The 20,405-nt window shown below is 40.4% G+C and overlaps 1 protein-coding gene across 1 annotated transcript in view; it reads left to right on the forward strand.

Moving 5' to 3' along the window:
• The window catches only part of LOC127433690 (dopamine beta-hydroxylase-like), a 42,242-nt gene extending 24,263 nt beyond the window's left edge, over window positions 1–17,979 (forward strand). The window contains exons 6-12 of the mRNA XM_051685787.1: window positions 4,435–4,601; window positions 5,948–6,091; window positions 8,637–8,675; window positions 8,976–9,035; window positions 16,643–16,770; window positions 17,388–17,547; window positions 17,721–17,979. Coding sequence (XP_051541747.1) covers window positions 4,435–4,601; window positions 5,948–6,091; window positions 8,637–8,675; window positions 8,976–9,035; window positions 16,643–16,770; window positions 17,388–17,547; window positions 17,721–17,855 — 833 coding nt within the window. The 3' untranslated portion in view covers window positions 17,856–17,979. The remainder of the gene's footprint in view (window positions 1–4,434; window positions 4,602–5,947; window positions 6,092–8,636; window positions 8,676–8,975; window positions 9,036–16,642; window positions 16,771–17,387; window positions 17,548–17,720) is intronic.
• Window positions 17,980–20,405: the final 2,426 nt, after the last annotated feature.

Raw genomic sequence — 20,405 nt, forward strand, 5'->3', positions numbered from 1 at the left:
GGGACATCAATGGAACCACCTCCGCCGGGTATCCCCCCACAGACCTCCCATTCCCCAGCACGCTCGCTTGCCCCTATCGGGCTCTTGCATGAGACCACCGGCTCGTCTCAGCACGAGTTCCACTTCTCGTTCGGAGCTCCGGAAGACGATGAATTATCGAGAGCAGCATCGGAGAGTGGGCTCATCCAGTGTGACGCAGAGGCTTCGGCTGGGCTTCCTCCTTCGGGAATGGTTGCCCAGTCTCACGCCGACACGGAAATGACGGACATGCTTTCCCGGGCAGCTGCGAGCGTCGGGCTAGAGTGGAACCCTCCACTCTCCCCTGAACCCTCGTGGCTCGACGATCGGTTCCTGGGCACAGGGCACCGCCCACGGCCATGCCCTGCCCCCGTTCCTTTCTTCTGGTAAGAGCATGAGGAGCTGACAAGATCGTAGGAGGCACCTTTTACTGCCCGGTCCCAGTCTTTCAGCTCCCCCGCTCTCACTACCCTCGATGGTGGAGCGGCCAGGGGGTATTCGGTGATCCCCCAGGTGGATAAGGCACTCGCGGTGCACTTGTGTCCGCAGAGCGCCGCCACCTGGCACGGGTGCCCGAAGCTCCCGTCCAGGGCCTGTAGGTTTACATCATCCCTGACGACTGTGGCCTGCGGTGCCGCTGGACAAGCTGCCTCCGCCCTGCACGACATGGCTCTCCTGTAAGAACACCAAGCCAAGGCACTAAAAGAAATGTACGAGGGTAGTTCTGAACCGGGATTGATGCAGGAACTGCGCTCGGCAACTGACCTCGCTCTCCGGGTGATGAAGGTTACTGCGCGGTCTCTTGGGCAGGTGATGTCCACCCTGGTGGTCCAGGAACGCCACCTTTGGCTCAACTTGGTTGAGATGGGAGAGGCGGACAAGGCACGGTTTCTTGACCCCCCCATTTCCCAGGTTGGCCTGTTTGGTGATGCCATCGAGGACTTTGCCCAGCAGTTCTCGGTGGTGAAGGAGCAGACGGAGGTTCCCTATCTGTCACTCACTCGACGTTGTGTCGATGTAGTGACACTAGGGGTCACGCTTGGGAGCCTGAGACACCTCTAGTCTTTGATAAAAGGCCAATGAAAATTGGCGAGTGGTATTTGCATACCACTCCCCCGGACATATGGGTATAAAAGGAGCTGGTATGCAACCACTCATTCAGATTTTCTCTTTGGAGCCGAAAGGTCCATGTTTACAGAGCTGACTGTTCATTCACCTCTGCTGGATCTGACGGTGCATTTCAGTGGCTTCTCCCTCCTCTGCACTGGTGCACTGCAGAGAATGCCCCTGGGCGCTTCGGCAGAAATAAGAGAGTATATTTTTCTAAAAGAGTATATTTCTCTAAGAGAGTGGCACACACGGAATGTCTTTTTAAAGACGCGTCTATTTAAAGACGCCTTTCCGTTTGTGTGTTATTCCTGGTTGCGGTCGTTATCTCTCAACTACTGACGGTCACGATCACTGTATTTCGTGTCTGGGCACGACCCACACGGAGACAGCGTTCGTGAATGGATCATGTACTCATTGCGAGAACATGACCATGGCAATGTTGCGGTCGCGGCTTGCTTTCGTAAGAAACCCCAGCACCCCAGCGGCTCCCCGCCTCGGTCCTTCTACCTACGGGTATGACTTTACACTTTACACAGACTCCCGTTCAAGATGCTGACGCAAAAACGCATTCTGGCGAGTGTCCAGCATCAAGATTGGTTTGCTGAAGGACGCGTACTTCCACGTCTCGATTCTACCTCGACACAGACCCTTCCTGCGGTCTGCATTCGAGGGTCGGGTATATCAGTACACAGTGGCTGTGACAAGGCATGTAGCGGACTCAGGCGCGGCTGTGACAAGGCGTGGAGTGGACTCAGGCGCGGCAGTGACAAGGCGTGGAGCAGACTCAGGCATGGAAGGCTTGGAAGCCGGGATTCAGGGTAGGATCCTCTGAAGCCAGAGTTTCTAGTGTTAACTTAACGTATTCCTCCCATGTGTAGTCTTCTGTCTCCGGCAATTACTTCCACCGGTGAGTTAATAGTCCAATCCAGTAAATCAACTTAAGGTGGGAGTCCGCAAATCCTGTGAAGCTGGCAATGGCGCTGAAACGAAGGGAATATTCCCTTATGGGTAAATCCGCCTGGCTCAATTGAAGAAACAAAGATGCAAGATCCATTTGGTCAGTTGTTCTGTAACGTTTGAATGAAGTCACGAGAGCAGGATCTAGATGCAGCTTAAAATCTAATAGAAAATAAATCAAATTACAAAAACAGGATAAACACTGGAAACAAGGCAAGACAAGGAAATGGGAAAACAAAACAAACGTGATCCAAGATGGCAAACGGTACATAAACTGGAGAAAACACAACAACTGACAAAGGTAAATCAGACATCAGGGCAATATATACACAGGGATAAACGAGGTAAATGAAATACAGGTGAGAACAATAGGGAACAGCTGGTAGTGATCAGGGCAAATGTAGTGCAAGGGAGACTGGAGACAGATGACAGAAGCAAAACACAAGGCAAAACAACAGTGAATCATGACATCTGAAGGCAAACAAAATCAGTTATATTTTCTTACACACAAACAAAAATATTTTAGTTTGATTTTATGATTTTTTTTTAGGATTTATGCATTTCTATTTAATAAAATAAAATTAAAATAAAAAATTATGTATGTTGCATTTGCCCTTTTGAAAATTTAAATGTATTTATTTATTTGTATAGTTTTAACAATGGTATTTGTAACAAGACCATAGTAAGCACATGAAAGCATGATCTTCTTCACTACCGTGGTTAGATGTAACATGATTTCTATGAAACAAATTATGGAATTTTTGTAATTACAAACAGTAGGCCTACTCTAAACACATATAAAAACAATAAATACAAAATATAAACATTTAAAAGTTGTAACAAAAATGTATTATATTCCCTCACTCCCCTAATGTATCCTATGACAAATTTAATAGAGTTGAAGTAGTGATATGATAATATTTATTATCAATCTATTTCTGCCTAAAGTACAGCTAGTAATACTATAGTAAATTCAAGTGTGGTGATGTAGAATTCTGTGCCGAATTGTTGCTGCATCTTGTGCCTTGCTTCTCACTGATTCTCACAGCGCTGCAATGATCAGAGTTGCGCGTTTAAGAGCTCAAGCGAGTAAAAACGCACCTGCTTTGCACTCGCGCTGCTCTGTCCATTTAGCCGTATCCACCTACAGAGCCATTCAGGTTCATTAGCTGAGGTTATGACTTCACCTGTATATATGATGCTGCTAAACCAGATACTTCAATGCATCGTTAGATGAACTGCGGTACAAATGCGCACCAACCCTTATAATGGAGTCTAGATAAACATTTTAATGCAAACAGGAACTTGATGATAAATTTGATTAGCATGACTGATAAACGCCCCCCATTTGTATCCTAACGTTCCCCTCCCTACTAATTTGCTCTCAGTGCCACCTGGCATCCTTTGAACGCTCACTGGGGGGCAGTACCGCCCCCATTGAGAACCCCTGATTTATGGCGTTACGTCGTCATGGTAATGAAGTTGTAAAATTGGATATAACTTTACACAGAAATGGTTAGTAAGAGATTTTATCACACTAAAATCATGTTAACACGCATTTTGTTTACATATCGTGGTGTATATATTTACGGATTGGCCCCATTCACTTCCATTGTAAGTGCCTCACTGTAACCCAGAGTTTTGGGTAAACATTTTTTTTTTTAAAGAAAATGCGAGACAAGTCAAAATGTATTTTTTGTGATAATCAACATTATGCCACAAATTCTGTCGATCGAGCTGAACTTGTATTGAACCCGGAATATTCCTTTAAACAGTGGGCATGCAGACGGTTGCTATAAACTCCTTTAGTAGAGTAAACCCCTAGTGTTAATAGCCTTACTATTACAACTAAGGGCTTTCTAAACTTTAGTTATAATTGTAAGTGTATTGTCAATTAGGATTTTCTTAAATTGAAGGGTTTCTTGCAACCTGGCTGCAGAACATCATAGAGACTTAGGTATGGGCTGTTTTGACTTGGTCCTGTAAACAATCACCTAGATAACATTAAGCAATGCGCTAAAAACCACCCAGAATACCTTAGCAACCACTTAGCATTACCCTGGTAACCACCCAGAACACCTTAGCAACTACCTAGCATCACCCTGGCAACCAAATAGCAAGACCATAGCAACCACCAACAACACCCTAGCATCATGGTGGCGAGTTTTGCATGGATGAGCACCGCTCACATTTTCTTCAGAAAACATAGTTTAGTCTGACTCATCCCCCCCAACACGCTTTCTTCTAAACTCCTCACTAGACTGATTAAACCAATATTCTTGCTGTTATTTTTGAATACTGTACATAACTCCTCTTCACACGTTCTATGTGCGTTTATATTTGTCACAGGACGAAGGGACTCCTCAGGCATTCGTTTATGGTACACTCCATCTCTGAGGAGGTTTGATGCAGGCATCATGGAGCTTGGGCTAGTGTACACCCCTGTCATGGCCATCCCCCCCCGCCAGCACTCTTTCCAGCTGACTGGCTACTGCACCGCCAAGTGCACACAGACGGTTCGAGCTTCCTCACTGGACACACAAGCAAACATTCCTAAATACTGGCTGCACTGCACATGAGTCCAAATGAGACGCAATGCATCAACCCTGAACAAATTAAGCAAAGCAGCTAAGTTCTGACTTGAAGATAAATCCAATCCATATAGTTATAACTGCATTCTGGGTTGGAATTCAATTAAAACTCGTTGGGTGGTTTTGTGAAATCAGATTAAGCCTAATTTTGAGAAAATTATGCAATTGCAAGAGACTTAAAGACTACAAAAGCACTAAAAATACTTTCCTATCTAGGACTATGTGTAATAAAAGTATAATAATCCAGCCCACAGTGGCAAAAACTCTTTAACAAAAGAAAGACTGTTTAAAACAATTTTTAAAGGAATATTTTATCATCTACTTGTTATTTTTACAGAATTAAAGAACAATATTTGGTTCATTAGTCACCATTTATTCACCCTTACTTTCAAACCAGTATTACTTTTTTTCTAATGTGGAATGCAAAATTAGAAGTTAAACATGATGTCCTGGCTGCTCTTTTCCATGCAAAGAAAGCATACAGTGACCAGTGGCTGTCAAGCTCCAACAAGGACAAAAATACCATAAATATCACCTAAAAATAGTCCATATCACTCATGGGTCATTTTCCAAGTCTTCAGAAACCAAAATATAGGTGAGGAGCAGAGGACAATTCATATTAAACCATCATTGGTTTTCAAGTGTCTTGTAACTGACTGTGCTACATGATCATACGGGAAACTGAAAGAAGTAGTCGTGTTCACATAAACAATGGTAAGCGTAACTCTGAGGTTGCATTTTCACTCTAAATTACATTTTTACTCCACGGACAGTTAGTTTTACAGATGGGTTTTGGGTTAGTGGTAGAGTAAGTAAAATATGAATTCCTTTTGACTGTTTGACATCATTTACAACTAAAAATACAACTTGCTTTTGGCGCCACCCTGTGGACATTTTATACAGGAACTCATTGCACATGCTCATACTTCAACAACACTTACAGCTTCGACCACTGGGAGGCAGTGATTCAAATTTCGATTAGCACAGACTGATTTCAGCAGCAAAAATTTTGATCTACTGCTGCCGAATTCACAATGCGATCCGTCTGGACTGTGACGTGACAACTTGGAATATGTGCAAGCATGAAGGAGATATAAGAGCCTAAAATCTTCTTTTGTGTTCCATGAAAGAAACAATACTGGCTTGGAATGATTCTTTTAAGCTTGGAATAAAGAATATTCAAAGAGAACTGAATATTGCTTTTACATTGCTGAAATGGCAGTTCCTTATTAATTCACACATGCAAATTTATGTTTATATCTCTCATTTAGGCTCTTCCTGCTGGGGGTATACATATCTTTGCATCCCAGTTACACACTCACCTGGCCGGGCTTGGGGTGAGAACTGTTCTGGTACGAGGAGACAGAGAGGTGGAGGTGGTACAAGAGGACAAACATTTCAGCACACATTACCAGGTACACACACACACACATATTAACAAGCAAGACCATCCATATTGGGCATACAAATCCTTTGCAGCATAATCAAAGACCCTTTAAGGCAAGTCAGGTCTATGGATACAGTTGCAGCTCCAATCTACTTGAATGGGGAAAGACCGAAATCTCCAAGATGGTTGGTCAAGATTACAAGCAAGTAAAATATTTCAAATCAGCAATACTATAAATTGTACTTCTTTAGCTTAGATCATGCTAAAAACTAAAAACTGAAATTTTCCAGGCTGCTTTCAGGCACAATGTGCATGTGCATTATTGATGATAACTAACAGGCAATGTCTCTGTCAGAAAGGTGATTGACTCTATTAACTGAAAGGCGGGTTTTCAATTCCTACAGCCACCATAATCAGCGTTATGGTTATGGTTTCATGGACATGGTACCATGATAATATGCATGTTTGTATACTCTATTTGTTTTTATGCTTTGTCTTCTTATATTCTTGTTCTTTTTTTATATAAAGCACCTTGAGTAGCTACCTTTAAAGGTGCTATATTTTAAAAAAGTATTATTATTATTATTAATACCACAGCATTCTTTCATGTAACTTGGAGTACCATGTAAATACCATGTTCAGTGATGATAACTTAGGAATAGTTCATCCAAAAATGAAAATTCTCTTATCATTTACTCACCCTCATACCATCCCAGATTTGAATAACTTTCTCTCTTCTGCTGAAAACAAACAAAGATTTTTAGAAGAATATTTCAGCTCTGTAGGTTCTCATAATGCAAGTGAATGGTGGCCAGAACTTTGAATCTCCAAAAGCACTTAAAGGCAACAGAAAAGTAGTCCATACGACTTCTGTGGTATAATCTATTTAGATCATCTATAATGGCTTCAGAAGCTATATAATAAGTGTGGTTGAGAAACAGATCAATTTTTAAGTCCTTTTTTACTATAAGTATCCACTTTCACTTTCACATTCTTTTGTTTTTGGCGATTCACATTCTTCGTGTATATCAGCAATCTACTGGGCAGAGAGGAGAATTTATAGTAAAAAAGGACATAAATATTGATCTGTTTCTCACCCACACCTATCATATCACTTCTAAAGATATGGATTTAACCACTGGAGTCTTATGGATTACTTTTATGCTGCCATTATGTGTTTTTGGAACTTCAAATTCTGGTCACCATTCATTTGCGTTGTGAGGATCTACAGAGCTGAAATATTCTTATAACAATCACATCAGGGATGGCATGAGGGTCAGTAAATAATGAGAGAATTTTCATTTTTTGGGTGAACTATCCCTTTAATTTTATTGTCACACGCAAGTGATACACAGCACCACATGTTTCTCTCTTAAAATGACTTGTTAGGGGGCACACGCCCTTTAGCTGTCACAGAAACACAAACAGACGTACATATGAACATAATTCATGTTTTACATGTAGTTGACATTATAGTGTTATTTTAGAAATATGTGTAACCCAAGTAATGTTCTTAAAAGTAATTAACCAAACTTAAAATGTCATATGTTACACTTTTTGTACTAAAAAATTAATTATATTAAACCCAACAATGGTAATAATTTGGTACTATGATATGTAGGTCAAAGTACCATGGTATTACTATCTGATACATACTGTACCTTGTTGGCAAGATATAAAATTAAGCTATAAATATGTTTACCCGACACAAAGTACTTTATAAAAAATAAAAAAAAATAAATAAATAAAAATTATTATGTGAATTATTTTGATTATCTGCTTTCCGTGCAAAACTCTCCACCATGTGAGCTGCCTTAGAGTTAGTGCCATAGCTTTAGCAAACACCACTAATAAAAAAAACATGGGGGTAAAGTGATATGATAACTCTGATGTACTCTAATGAATCAGGCTGATCACACTGTGAATTTGGCATCCGTAGGTTGAAAGTTCTGCTGCTGAAATCGGTCTGTTTAATGAAATTTAAACCACTGCCCATAGTGGCCAAAACTGTAAGTGTTGTTGACCATTTTCAGAGTGAAATGTCCACAGGGTGGCAACAAAAGCGGATTTTAGTTAGGGTTAGGTTTAGTCAAACCTAACCTAACCTAAACTTTACCCTAACCCTAAATGATGCAATACAGTCAAAAGGTATGCATATAACTCTACCCCCTAAACCAAACACCAACCCTAAACCTAACCGTCAGTGGAGTAAAATTTAATTTTAGAGCGAAAATGCAACCTTCCAATCACGTTCACTTTTGTTTACATGAATGCGATTACTTCCTGGTGTCCATGGGACTAGAACCTGTGTCCATGAGGCTGCTCATGTGACACACTATCAGTAGTTCTAAAGGAAAAGGTTCATATGTTTCAATTAATGCAAAAATGTCTGATGGCAGTTGCCAGTAATTTGGCAGATTGGGGTTGATTTCAGGGTACATGAACATTCGGAAGCAGCATGTCGATTTCCAGTGTAATCATGTTGGATGTATGCAGTTTTGGTTCAGATAAATGTAATATAAATGAAATATTAAGCCAACACTAACATTTGTAATCATTTCACTTTTGTATAGATCATTCGTGTATTGAAAAAGATGGTGACTGTTTTGCCGGTAAGTTGCTGTTCACACGTTTAAAAACTGAAGCATATTAATGGTATATTAGAGAAAGAGAGATACTGCAAACATTACAGGAAACGCCTGCAGCCAGCAAGCCACCAACAAAAGCCCAGATCTGCTGCATTTAGACTGTCAATAGCAGCACCCACACATACCACTGAGCCTGCCAATTTAATGCTAACCTGCCAGCGCCTGAACTCTCACATTTCTCTAACATGCTCTACAAATAGCCGAGTGATAAACCTGATCTGAACATTTCTGATCGCTGCTTTGTGCGTGTGTCAACCCCCACAGGGTGATGTTCTTATGACAAAGTGCACGTATAACACGGAAGACAGGAACAAAGTTACTGTGGTAAGTCTGCGCAACAGCACATACATGTAAGTCAACATACGTAAATATTATATTAACACAGAATCTATGTTTATACACCTCATATGATCTGATTTATCTTTGCTCAATAATGCATTGAATCTGAATGCATTGTCAATGATTGCATCTTTGACTCCTCAAAGAGTTGTGAAAATTACCAATTTGGTGTAGTCATTTCGGTTAAGCAAATGCATGAGGTTGCATCAGTTTCAGAAGCTGCTGGGAATGATTACAGCAGCAATATACTGTATGTGGTTCCTTTGGGCCTTCTCAGAGTAAGACCATTACAGCTGCTTCACCCCAAACTCGACAGATGGGTAACCCAAAAGGGTACATGGAAATGCATTTGGAATCTGCTTCCCTGGGGAAACAAAAACGTATTGTCTCAAGGAGTCTGTTTAGGTCACATTCCGACGAGACAAATCGTGGTGACAACAGATGCATCCCTGAAAGGGTGGGGTGCAGTATCAGAAGACAGGATGGTCAGAGGCCTGTGGGAATATCCTTGGACCTCAGAGCACATCAATGTGCTGAAGTTAAAGCCTGTTCATCTTTCTTTGTAAGCTCTCTTTCCTCTCATACAGAACAAACATGTTCTAGTGAGAAAAGACTACATGTCCATGGTGTATCACATCAGTCACCAAGGTGGCTCCAAGTCAGGCTTTGCTCAGGGCAACACACATACCAGGTGTGTCAAATCGGGCAGCAGATCTCTTGTCCTGGACTGGACCACTCCCAGGAGAATGGCACCTGCACCCGGAAGTGGTATGTCTCATATGGACACACTTTGGGAATGTGGTTTTCTCTGAGTGGTCAGAGAGGCCCCCTGGGGTTGGATGCACTATCTTGAGATTGGCTGGAAGAGTTGTTGTACACTTTTCCCCCTCTACCATTAATCTCAATTGTTCTCAAGAGGGTAACACTGGGTCATTACAGGATGCTTCTGGTTGCTCCCAGATGGCCAAGAAGACATTGTTTCCCTTCTCTTCTATGTCTGGTTCAGAGTCACCCATGGCCATTACCAATAAGAGCAGACCTCCTTTCCCAAGTAGAGGGCCAGATCTGGCACCCGAATCTGGCCATGCTACAACTTTGGGTTTGGCCTCTTGTCAGTTCCTCACTCAAGTCTTAGATGAGGCAGTTATGAGGACTATAGGTTGTTCTAAGGCATTCTTTACATGGGATTGTTATTCCAGCAAATGGTGAGTTTTTGTGGCATGGTGCCACAGTCAACAGCTGGATCCTGTCAGATGTGACATTGGTTTGTTCTCCTAATACAATAAAGGTTTACATTGGAGACATTTCCCACATTCATGATTTGGTGAATAGAGTCATCATTGTGTAATTGTAAATTGTGTATAAAAATAAATAAACAGTTAAATATTTAGAACCCCAGTGAGCAAGTCGAAGGTGACTGTGGCAAGGAACACAAAACTCCATAAGATGTTGGTTAATGGAGAAAAATAACCTTGGGAGAAACCAGGCTCACTGTGGGGGCCAGTTCTCCTCTGGCTAAACAGCATGACTATAATGTCAATATTACTTATTTGTGTACAGTGCACGTCATGTTTTAAAATCTGGTTTAAACTAAGTACTGTAAGTGTTAAGGGCCAGTGTTTAAACAAAGATTTTGTATGAACTGTAAGATTAATGACTAATGTCTTTGAAGTCCATCCTGGATTAACTGCAGAAGTTCACATAGATGCATTATCCTTTGTTAGTTGGCTGATGAAGGCTTTTGTTGGCAATTAATTGATAGTCTATGGATTCCATTTCAAGAGTGTAGTCCATCAATAAACAAAGGTGATGCAGGCAGAGATCAATGAGGTGCATCGCAGTTCAACCGGCAGGTCATTTCGGTGAGGTTCGGTGGGGTCCATCCTAAGTCTAAGGTTCAGGCAGTGGCATATGAAGTATTCAATGGCTTTCAGTTGGAGTTGGGATCGGTTCATCCTCTTTGTAAAAAGTCCATTGTAAAAGACTGAAGTGATGTCTGGCTAGCACCGGCTGTAGTTTGTCATCATCACTCAGTGACACATAGCAGTGGAGTCCGACACCAAGCAGGAATGGAGCTAAATCTATCCGGCTCTTGTACACTTGGGATATGAATCCCGAGGTTGAGACAGGGAAACAAATAGAATAATATTAGCGAAGATGCCATTCAATTTACTGCAGAGCTATAGATTATGAGAAATGTTTCTGAGAAATGTTTCTGGTTCCGGCAGACCTAACTAAAGCAGCCTAATTGTGAGTTGATGGATAAATGATGTGTATGCCTGGCTAAATAGATAAGTCTTTAGTCTAGACTTAAACTGAGTGTGTCTGTGTCCCAAACAGTGTTAGGGAGACTATTCCATAGTTTTGGAGCCAAATAGGAAAAGGATCTACCTCCTTTTGTGGATTTTAATTTTCTAGGAGCTATTAACAAGCCAGAATTTTGTGATCATAATGAACGTGATGGAATATAGCGTGGTAGAAGGTCACTTAAGTACTGTGGGGCTAGACCATTCAAAACTTTGTATGTAGTTAACATAATTTTAAAATTAATAAGGAATTTAACAGGTAGGCAATGTAACGACGATAAAATTGGGATAGTATGATCATATTTCTTTGTTCTATTCAGCACTCTGGCAGCTGCATTTTGAACCAATTGAAGTTTATTTATTGAATTTGCAGTACATCCTATCAGTAATGCATTAATTCATTTTTTGGCATCAGCCACAGAGAGCATGTGTCTTAACTTATATTTCTGAGGTGGAAGAGTGCTGTTCTACAAACATTGAAAATTAGATTTTCAAAGCACAGTTTGGTATCAAATATAACACCTAAATTCTTTACTGTAGAAGACAACGTAACAGTACATCCATCGAGAGTCAATTTAAATTTAGCGGCTTATTTTTAGAGGTTTTTGGTCCAATAATTAGTACCTCTGTTTAGTAGGAATTGAGTAGAAGGAAATTCCTGGCCATCCAATCTTTGATTTCATTGATACACTCTGATAATTTAGAGAATTGTTAAATTTTGTTGGGTTTAGAGGAAATATAAAGTTGGGTATCGTCAGCATAACAGTGGAAACTTATTCCACGATTCCTGATAATATCTCCCAGGGGAAGCATATATAAGGAGAAAAGCAGAGGCCCTAAAACTGATCCCTGTGGCACTCAATACATAACTTTTGTTTGATTTGACAATTTCTCGTTTACACATACAAAGTGGTAGCAGTCTAATAAATAGGACCTGAACCATGCTAATGCAAGTCCACTAATGCCAACATAATTCTCCAGCCTATTCAAGAGAATTTTGTGATCTATGGTGTCGAAGGCAGCACTAAGATCTGAAAGCACTATAGAAGAGAAATGCAGTCACAATCAGATGATAAGAGCAAGTCATTTGTAATTCTGATAAGTGCAGTCTCTGTACTGTCATGGGGCCAAAATCCTGAATAAAATTGTTAATATATACCATTTCTCTGTAGAAATGAACGTAGTTGGGAGGACACTACCTTTTCTAGTATTTTCGACATAAATGGGAGATTTGAAATCGGTCTATAATTAGCCAATTCGCCAGGATCAAGCTGTGGCTTCTTAATAAGCGGTTTGATAACTACTACTTTAAAGTTTCTTGGGACGTGTCCTAAGAATAGTGAGGAGTGAATAATATTAAGAAGAGGTTCTGAGATTACAGGGTATACCACTTTTAAGAGCTTAGTTGGTATTGGATCTAACATACATGTTGTGGCTTTTGTTTTTTTTAAAATAAGTTTTGTTAGCTCTTCATGACCTATGACAGCGAAGGATTGAAAAATCAGGAAAATTATGAGACACTGTTTTCTGAGGTGCTGTGACAGTTGATAATTCCAATTTTATTTCTGATAATTTCTATTTTATCAGTACAGAAATTCATGAATTGAAGTACTATTGTGCTGCAACAGAATATCTGGTTCAGTCAAGGGTTTATTCCTAACCAATTTAGCCACATTACTGAATAAACACCTAGGATTGTTGTGGCTATTTTCTATGAGTTTGCTAAAATATGCTGACATGGCAGCTTTTAGTGCCTGTCTGTAGTTACAGACACTATCCTTCCATGCACCGTGAAATACCTCTAATTTTGTATTCTTCCACTTGCGTGCCGTTTTCCGTGCTGCTCTCTAAAGAGCATAAATGTGATCATTGTACCATAGTGTGGGGCTTTTTTCTTTAATTTTCTGTAATCGAAGGGGGGTGACACTATCAAAAGTGCTAGAGAAGACTGTTTTTATATTTTCTGTTATTACATCAAGTTCTTCTAGACTGTTTGGCTTTCCTAGTATGTGAGGCAATTCTGGAAGATTATTATTGAAGCTATCTTTAGTGGTCGAAAGAATAGTTATACCTCAACGATAGCTCTTTGTAGATTGAGTGACATTAGCTGATCGATGCAAACAAGAGACGAGGTAATGGTCTTAGATGTCATTCACTCTGCAGTAGAATTTCTATAGTATCAACATCAACTCCATATGACAGAATTAAATCTTGCATATAATTATGGCAATATTCTGACTGCAAGACAGTTGAGAATATCGATAAATGCTAATCCCAATGTGTCATTTTCATTATCTATGTGAATATTAAAGTCACCAACAATTAAAGCTCTATCTACAATAACTACTAGATCTGATAGAAAATTAGCAAATTCACCAAGGAAATCAGAATATGGCTCAGTTGATCTATATACTGTAGCAAGGGCAAAAGACGACAGAGATTTTTTAAAAATATATATGATGGTGTCACATTAAGCATTCTTAGTTCAAAAGACTTAAACTTATATCCTGTTCTCTGAGTAACACCAAAAACTTCACTGTAAATTGTAGCAACACCTTCTCGACCCTTCAGACGAGGGTCATGTTTATATCAATAACCTGAGGGAGTAGATTCATTTAAACTAATGTATTCATCCGGTTTAAGCCAGGTTTCAGTCAAACATCCAAACTATTATCTGTAATAATTTCATTAACAATTAGTGCTTTGGTTGAAAGATATCTAATTTTTAATAGCCCTACCTTTATATGATGTTTATCTTCAGTTATTTTTTATTTCAAGTTTGAGCATAATCACATTTTTTCTAAATGATTTAGTAAAGGGTTTGTGTTTGGTGGTTCGGGTAACAGACACAGTCCCTATATGATAGCTAGGTGATACAGTCTCTTTGTGTTGTAGTTTATGTGACCTGTGTGACGTCTCAAGGCAGCTAGCAAACATTCGGATTGACCAGATTGTCTGCTTCCTGACCTGGGCCACAGTAAGTCAAATAATATCTGTCAGTGAAGACTGCCTCAGGTGGAAGGCAGAGTACAATGGGGTCTCTCTCTGGCCCAATCCAGCCTTTTAGTGGTTAAACCAGGTACAGTTAATCATATAATTGAACTGGAGGCTTTTCAGCCTGACCCACATTATTTGGATACAGGACTGGATATTTCCACCTTGTGCCCCATCAGGACACTATGTGCCTGCGTGAAGTGCACTCAATCTTTGCGTATTTCACACACACAAATATTTGGGGGTTTTGGTAAAAAAGAGTCTTGGTCAGCCACTATCTAAACAGCATTTGTCTCACTTCATAGTGGACACGATTGCTCATGCATACTCGAGTCAGAAAATACCAGTTCCCGGTAGCCTGGTTGCACACTCCACCAGGAGTATGGCCACATCCTGGGCAGCACTTAAAGGGATGGCACTCTCAGATATTTGCTCCGCTGCTTTTTGGAGCACACCCTGTACATTTACGAGATTTTACAGGATTAATGTAGCTAACCCTGTTTTTGTTTTTTGGGTCTGCTGTTTTGACAGCAGCTGCTAAACAGGGCAGTGAGGGTCCCATCCCTAATGACTATAATGATATTAGTCATCTAGGGTAAAAGACAGTGGTGACAGTCTAAGTGAGGTCAAATTAGATCGTAAGTTTTGTACATAACAATGGATCTATGAGACCGAATGATGACCATCACCATCCCTTGTCACTTGGGATGATCTGAGGCGTTCCAGGCAAGAGGAAGAGGTCAGCTTACCCGGATGTTTATATATGGTAAAGCCAAACCCTAGGGTCAGTCAGCTGAGTTTATTGTAATTAAGACTCGTGATAGGCAGTAGAATGGTAAAAGACCATGGTACATGCACAGAACTTATGTTTTCTTTCACGGTTTCTTTTCATCAGGAAGTGGTATATGCAATAAGATCATAGTAACCAAAGGTAAAAGTAAAACCATGATATCATGGACAATAACCTTAAAACATATTATGCTATTTTTCATAAGAAAAACACATCCCGAAATTAAATTGTATTCCCTCACTACCCCGATATATTGATATAAATTCATGGTCAGGGTTGGGAGGGTTACTTTTTAAATGTATTCCACTACAGATTACAGAATACATGCTGTAATATGTAATTTGTAACGTATTTCGTTAGATTACTCGAGGTCAGTAATGTATTCTAAATACTTTGGATTACTTCTTCAGCACTGGTAGATTTCTTTCACTTGTTTTGACTATAAAAACTCTGCCAGTACAGTAAGACAAAATACACGTTAAAAATACATTCTCTGAAAAACCTAATTATCTTAAGCAGTGTTGTTTTTAAAACAAGATAAATCAAAATGATCTTGTTTTAAGGCTTTTTAGATATTTTTACAGGAAAACAATACAAAAATTATTATCAAGAATATGATTTTTGCCCTAATATCAAAGGTCTTACTAGTAAAAAATTATGATCCAACGTGAATTTTTTTTGATAAAAAAATATGATCCTGCCTGGTAACATAGTGGAATACAGTTACTTATATTTTGTATTTTAAATATGTATTCCCATTACTTGTATTTCGTTACTCCCCAACCCTGTTCATGGTAAATATTTTTTAATATCTGTGATGTGTGAATTGAAAGCCTTAGCTACAATTTCTGTCTGTTCATGGTACAGATTTCTCCTTTATTCCTTTTCAATGCTGTTTAGAATGTTGGAGCCATTTAATATGATTTTAAACTAGTTTAATCATCAACACATTATGGGTTTTCATATAGGTTTTGAGCATATAGGTATATATAGGTAACAGCCCATGTTTCTCGCATCGCTGTTCTGTTCTGATCTGTGCGGCTGAGCGCTCGAGACCGGTTCGTGTGTAAATGCACATCTCTGCCCTGATCTGTCCATTGAGCCTTGAGCTGCACTAACTGATCTGGTTAGAGCTGTTTCCTTTAGCGTTTTGAACAATTGCCGTTGGATATTTCTCACACACAACAAAAAACGACAACTCACAATCAGAGAGTCGGTCAGCTTTGTAGTCTCACCAGTGCGACCTCTTGCAAAGATTAATCACACTGTTAGTAAAAATGGTCGCAGTCTAGAACCCAGATACCAAACATTTGACCCTCCTTGTTTTTTGTGAAGTTATAAGCCTTTAATTTTGGCCATTCCACTGAAACAGGAAATCTTTAAAAACACCCTCAGAGCTTAAAAGGTTACACTCCAATTAAGTTAATCGTCAATCATTTTCAGCTAAACTGCAGTGCTGAGGCAGCGCAGTCAATGAAGATTTTGCTTTCTCTCATCCGCAGGGTGGTTTTGGAATTATGGAAGAGATGTGTGTCAATTACGTGCATTACTACCCTCGTACACAGCTGGAGTTGTGTAAGAGCCATGTGGACCTGGATTACCTACAGAAATACTTCAGCCTCATCAACAGGTACAACATGAATACAATAAATATTTACTGAGACCAAACTAACCACTGCAATGTCAGATATGACCTTATAATATGGCCTTCTAATACCTGTTTACCATGAAATTAAATTGCATACATGTTCCCAAGAGTTCCAGACCTAGCAATGTGAAGAAAACCTTGAAAATAGCAACATTGCAGGGGAATGTTTTTTGTGTGTGTCACAGTTCTGACCAAGTATGGATAAATAAATAAAAAAAACAGGGTACTTGAAATTAAAGTCTTTGCTTCGAGTCTAAATGCCCGAGGACAAGAAAGAAGTGGAAAGATTTAAATTCCACAAAATCAGAGCAATGAAAATAAATAAATAAATAAAAAAACAGAAATAGGTTTATTCAACAATGCATAAACAAAGAAGGGGTTGGCATTTGCATTCATCCATTTTGTACTAGCAAATTGCATTTTTCCAGTCTAATAAAGCAATTCATTGTAGTGGAGTCAGAAGAACTATGAGAGTTGTTTTCTGACCATGGAACCAAATTACCACAGCTTGAATGGTTATTTTGGTGAAAATATTTGCAAAAAGGAAAGGTTTTATCAATCCTGGAAAGATTAATTTTGTTTTGTTGTCCTCTTTGTAGGTTTCAGGGACGTGAGGTTTGCAGTTGTCCCCAGACCAGTGTGGAAGACCAGTTTTCCTCATTAACCTGGGACAGCTTCAATGGGGAGGTGCTGAACTCCCTTTACACCACCTCTCCGATCTCCATGCATTGCAACCAATCCACAGCTGAGCTGTTCCCCGTGAGTACAACAACATGTTGAAGACCCTATAGTCAATAAGGGAAAAGAATGCTAAAAGTATTCCATACAACTCTTGCTCAGAAAATGTGTTAAATTTTTGTTACTTTTTAAACATGTTTCTTACAGTAAGTCTTAATTATTTACATAGAATGACTGTCTAATTTTTCTCTTAGGGACAATGGGAGAAACAGCAGATACCAGTGGTCACCGCAGAGCTCCAGAGAGCCCCTTACCCATGTGAATTAAGCCAGCGAGCAGCCTCTCAAAATGACAACCCTACAGAGGTCAAGTCAGACAGCAGCGGCTGATGCCCCAGACACATTGCTGCCTCCTACAGAGTTTAACCTTTGTCATGCTTCTCCTGTCTGGCGTCTCAGCAACAGATCCATGCAGCAGCCAGTACAATATAGATGATATGTGCTTTAATGTTATTGGATGAAAATAAATGACTGAAGTGTTCTTTTGTGATTAGAGTATTATTTATTATTTAAAATTGCATTTGGACAGAATTAACCTAAGCACAAATGGCACCAAAAAGTATTTGAACACTTAATATGTATGAGTTATTATAATATCTAAACAAATATACTGTATAATATGCAAACAAATTATCTTTTTTCAGAACTACATTTTCCGGAGACTTTTTTGCTTGTAAATTTATCCAACTTGTGCCCAGGTGATTTTTACTGGATGTATGAAGTCAGACCATACCACAACCAGAAAGGGTCCCAACTTAAGCAATGTAAAACATTACATGCTTTTTTCAAATTTATTACAGGAAAAGACCCAAAAATGCATAAGACAAGTATTACATGTACTTTATGAGAAAAAATATATTAATAAAAAGCAACTGAGGTATCTTATAGGCCCAGATAATCCATGTGCATGTCAGATTTATCTCTTACCAAAAATACATAGAAATATTGTAGTAACTGAAAAGACATTTTTGTTTTCTATTGATATTGATAGCCTCTGTACAAATATTGATACAGCCTTGGGACTCAAGGCAGTAAAGAACATACTTTTGAGATATCCTGATCCAGAAAGATATGATGAGATCATCCTGTCACTGCTAGAAATGGGTATGTAACAAGTTCAAGGCGTGTTAGTAAGGAGGAAGTGGAGGCCCGGGAACTTCAAACTCAAAAGGTAGGTTTATTTATACTCTCAGTAAACAACTCGCTTTTCAGCAGTCACAAACAACACAGCCTCAGCAGGTGTGTGTGGGGGGGTTCTCTCTCCTCATCTCAGACGTGGTCCCACTTTTTATCGCTCTCCCCACTGCTTACTGCAATCAGAGACAGGTGATAGGTATTATAGCGCTCAGGTGTGTACCCTTACCGCTTTCTCTCTCTCTCTGGATGAACACTCAACCACGCCCCCGCTGCCACATACACCCACTGCCCTGCTCAGGCCAGGGCGTCATCCGGCCTGCCCATTACTCCACCCCCCCCATTTCTGGAGAGGAAGTCCTCGAGATCCATCTTCACCCATGGCCTGTGGACCACCTTGAAATTAAACGGCTGAAGAGCCAGATACCACTGGGTGATCCGCGTGTTGGTATCTTTCATGCGGTGCAGCCATTGGAGCGGGGCGTGATCTGAACAGAGGGTGAAGACATGCCCCAACAGGTAGTACCGGAGAGTGAGGATAGCCCACTTGATGGCAAGGCACTCTATTTCAATGGAGCTGTACTTAGTCTCCCTCAGAGAAAGCTTGCGACTGCGGGCTGGGGGCAGTGCTCACACAGAATCGTACTGACCCAATCACTGGACCAATCACTGTGGGATTCTTCTATTACTCTGATAACAAGTATTGCATCTAATTCTTCCCAAACCATATTTTTCTTGTGTTCGGGAAGCCGGTAGGGACGAGTGCATACCACTACCCTGGGTGTAGTCACGATGTGGTGCTCTATGAGATTTGTACACCCAGGCTGAATCGAGAACTCGTCTGAAAATTATTTTTGCAACTCGACAACCTCTGTGATTGAGACGGCGAGAGGCAGTCTCCACAAGTGACCGGGGTGACATGATTGGCTTTTAACTTCACCTCCAGCCCAAGCTCCTCCCTCTCCGGAACTACCGTTGCCAATGTCACAGGGACCGCCTCCGTCCAAAATTTCAGGATGTTGAGATAGTATATTTGGCATGCGTCACCTCTATCTGTTCACCTTACCTCATAATCAAGATCTCCTTCATGTCGTGTGACCTCAAAGGGCCCTTGCCACTTGACGAGTAATTAAGAGCTCGATGTTAGGAGTAATACAAGCATTTTGTCTCCTTTGCGTTATTCCCGTAGCTGAGTACTCCTGTCATACAGTCGGCTTTGACGTTCTTGAGCTTGGGGCAAATTTTCCTGTGTTAGTTGACCCAAAGTGTGGAGTTTTGCTCTAAGATCAAGAACGTACTGAATTTTATTTTTACTGTTTGAAGGACCCTCCTCCCAAGCTTCCCGCAGGATGTTGAGCACACCGTGCGGTCAACGCTCACACAGCAGCTCAAATGGGGAAAACCCTGTGAAGACTTGCTGGATCTCTCAAACTGCAAATAACAGGGGATCGAGCCACTTGTCCCAATTCCTAGCGCCCTTGTGAACGAACTTACAATATTTTTCATTGTTTTATTAAATTGTTCCACCAGCCTGTCTGTCTGTGAGTGGTAAACACTAATGTGAATTGATTTAATACCCAACAATTTGTATAGTTTGTATAGTGTATGTGACATGAACGTAGTGCCCTGATCAGTGAGGATTTCATTCGGCATCCCTACCCGGGATATTATTCCGAAGAGTGCCTCCGCAACACTACATGCTGAGATGTTGCGCAGAGGCACTGCTTCCAGATATCATGTTGCATA

Source organism: Myxocyprinus asiaticus, chromosome 43 (assembly GCF_019703515.2).
Source record: "Myxocyprinus asiaticus isolate MX2 ecotype Aquarium Trade chromosome 43, UBuf_Myxa_2, whole genome shotgun sequence".
NCBI lineage: Eukaryota > Metazoa > Chordata > Actinopteri > Cypriniformes > Catostomidae > Myxocyprinus > Myxocyprinus asiaticus.